The sequence below is a fragment of the Ochotona curzoniae genome, unplaced genomic scaffold (genome assembly GCF_017591425.1).
Source record: "Ochotona curzoniae isolate NIBS_2020 unplaced genomic scaffold, NIBS_Ocur_1.0 contig_883, whole genome shotgun sequence".
Classification (NCBI taxonomy): domain Eukaryota; kingdom Metazoa; phylum Chordata; class Mammalia; order Lagomorpha; family Ochotonidae; genus Ochotona; species Ochotona curzoniae.
This window is the reverse complement of record NW_024466599.1, coordinates 6,090,912-6,093,924: the sequence shown is the minus strand read 5'-3', so window position 1 is coordinate 6,093,924 and position 3,013 is coordinate 6,090,912. Positions and strand designations below refer to the sequence as shown.

General features: G+C 64.6%; 1 protein-coding gene across 1 annotated transcript; it reads right to left on the bottom strand.

Annotated features, from left to right (window-relative positions):
* Positions 1–715: 715 nt before the first annotated feature.
* KCNF1 (potassium voltage-gated channel modifier subfamily F member 1) lies at positions 716–2,245 on the bottom strand. Its single transcript, XM_040993921.1, has one exon. The coding sequence runs from the start codon at positions 2,243–2,245 to the stop codon at positions 746–748; it is 1,500 nt and encodes a 499-aa protein (XP_040849855.1). The 3' UTR covers positions 716–745.
* Positions 2,246–3,013: the final 768 nt, after the last annotated feature.

The window sequence follows — 3,013 nt, the reverse complement described above, 5'->3', positions numbered from 1 at the left end:
CCTGTGCTGCAGACCCCACCCAAGCAGAAGCTCCTGTCAGGCCTAGGAGCAAATCCCTGCTGTGTGCAACCCTGGCCTCAGCTTTGTCACCTGGAAAAGCAGCACAGCTATCTAGTGTCTGTCACCAGTTTTCAGAGAAAAAAGTGAAATGGGTCCTGGGGAGGCTGAGCGCTGAGCAGAGGTCGCGCTGCTCCCCCCCCCCCCCCCCCCCCCGTGGCTCAGGAATTAACTCGATCCTGGGAGTGCTGGGGTAGCAGGCTCCCCCCCCCCCCCCGCCAGGACACAGAAGGAGGGAGTCATCTGCCAGAGCCTCCCGGGACATGGCACAGTGCTGCCTCCAGGCTGCACTCCGCCTGGCACTAGGCTTCCGTCAGCTTCCCACCAAGACAGCTGCCCCAGGGTACACACCTCACTCTGGTACCCGCTAGAGGGCACCAGCCAGCCAAGACAGCACCCAGGACACACAGGGTAGGAGATTTTATTGAAGGAGATACAGAGCCAAGCTGGCGACTCTTGCCAGCCAGGCCCCTTGGCCCACCCAGGTTGCCTTCCCAGCCCCTGGACACATGGAGGCAGAATATTACCCAGCCTGGTCAGAGGGGCCAGGGGGACCTGCGGAGAATGTTCCAGGGGGTGCTGGGACGGGGAGAGGCCGGGATCAGGGAGACCCGGGGCAGCCCCACTCACACTTGTCAAGGGCCCTCATGTCCACAGCCCCGCCCCCCATCTGCTGGGAATCCCTCCATCACTTGCAGCTCTGCAACCGGGTCCTGTGGTGCTTCTCCTCCGTCAGAAGGGGGATGAAGGTATCGCTGTGTGAGAGTTTCAGGCGGCTGCCCCAGCTTGGCCCCTCCTTCCCGGCAGGTTCCGGCAGGGCTGGGATGTCCAGGTCGCTGCGGGAGCCGCCTGCCTTGCCTTCAGACGCCCCAGCTGCGCTGCTGGAGTTGAGCTCCATGAGCTCCAGCTCGTGCTTGGCCGCCGTCTCCAGGACACGCTGCTTGTTGTAGTAGCGGACAAAATTGTTGATGATGGGGTGAATGGGCAGCGCGATGGCGATGACGCCGCACAGGAAGCTGATGGCAGCATTGAGCTTGCCTAACGTGGTCTTGGGGTAGATGTCCCCGTAGCCCACAGTGGTCATGGTGATGATGGCCCACCAGAAGGACTGGGGGATGCTCTTGAACAGCGTCTCCGGGTGGCTCTGCTCCATGGTGTAGCCCAGCGCCGAGAAGACGAAGATGCCCACGGCCAGGTACATGAGCAGCAGCCCCAGCTCCTTGAAGCTGCGCTTGAGCGCATAGGTGAGGGTCTGCAGGCCTGAGGAGTGGCGCGCCAGCTTGAAGATGCGGGCGATGCGCATGATACGCAGCGCCTGCACCGCCTGCTGCACGTTGGTGAGCTCCATCATGCGCGCGCCGAGGTGCGTGAGAGTGAGGCTCACATAGAAGGGCAGGATGGCCAGCACGTCCACGATGTTCATGAAGGACAGCACAAAATGCAGCTTGTTGGGTGACGAGAAGAGGCGCAGCAGGTACTCGAGTGTGAACCAGCCGATGCATGCTGTCTCCACGTTCTCCAGCGTGGGGTGCTCCACGCGGTTGCCATCGGCGTCTAGCACCTGCAGTTCAGGGATGGTGCCCACACACATAACCACTGACGACACGAGAATGAGCAAGAAGGATAGCACGGCCACCACCCGCGCTGGCCGCGACGACTCGGGCTTCTCCAGGAATTTCCACACACGCTTCTGGCAGCCGCGCCAGCGACCCTCGGCCGCGTCCACGCCCAGGTCGTCCAAGATGAGGCGCACGCGGCGCGCGATCTCCTCCAGCTCCTCACGCCGCTCGCTCAGGTGGCTCTTGCAACAGTCGTCCAGGAAGCGCAGGTCTACCTTCCAGAAGTCCATCTCGCTCTTGAAGCAGATCGGGCAGATGCCCTTCTTCATGTGCACCTCCCCGAAGTAGTAGACCTCGATGACGCACTTGAACGCGTCCGGGTCCCGGTCAAAGTAGAACTCGCGCTTGCCGGGGTCGTAGTCGTCGCACAGCGAGAAGATGGTGTCGTAGCCGCCAGCCAAGCAGTTCACCAGCTCGGCCAGCCGCGTCTCGGGATATTGGCTGAGCAGATCTCCGTACAGCACCTGTCGCACGCCCCCCACGTTGACCACGATCTCCATGTCACTGCCCGCCGCTGCCGAGTCCTGGCTGCCAGGCTCCGGGAGGCTGCGCTCTCCGGACCCATCCATCCTCCTGTGGCGCGAGCCCTCACAGCCGGGGCTCCGCGCCCCTTGACGCTGCTGCCGCCGGGGGTTGGGGGTCGGGCGGTTGCAGCGGTGCGCGACTGCGCTCGGAGAAGCCCACTGCGGGAAGGGTGGTCAGAGCGGGCAGTCGCCGGCGGGTGCGCGCTGCGGGGGAGGCATGCGCTCGGCTGCCGAGGGGCTGCGGGTGGGCGGGCGGGCCTAGGGCGCGTCCCGGGGTGAACGCGGGGATGGGGTGCTCTCGCCCAGAGGCACTCACCCCAGACTCCCAGGCGGTGTGATCCTCCGCTGCTGCTTGGCTGCGTGCGGCAACCGGGTCCGCTCGTGGGCTGTGGGAGCCGGCTTCAGCTCTGGGGCGCGCAGGCAGGCAGGTCTGGGAGCCGCCGGACCAGCGCCGTCTGCCGAGGCGTGCGGAGAGAACTTGATTGAGCTCGCCTTGCTGAGCGGTGTCTAAACACAATAGGGATTCCAGCCTGACGTCAGGAGCGTAGCAAACTGTACCCTCTTCTGGTGAGAGTCTGCGCGGCACGCGCCCTGGTTGCCTCCGGGCCCCTTGCACACAGTCTGCCGCTGCCCTCTCCCTGGCTGCAGCAGGACACGTGGACCCCGGAGTCGGGGTCCTGGACTTGCCGGGACCGCCGACTTGCCCTCTTACGACTGCTTGGAGGAGGATGGGGACGAAAGGACTCGGCCGCCTGTTGCTGGGGGGTAGGATATGGTGCCCGATCTCGCCCTCACGCTCCCTTAAGCTGCCCT

Bases quoted from the DNA above. Each gene is read 5' to 3' on its own strand.
- KCNF1 (XM_040993921.1), bottom strand. From the start codon at position 2,245: ATGGATGGGTCCGGAGAGCGCAGCCTCCCGGAGCCTGGCAGCCAGGAC.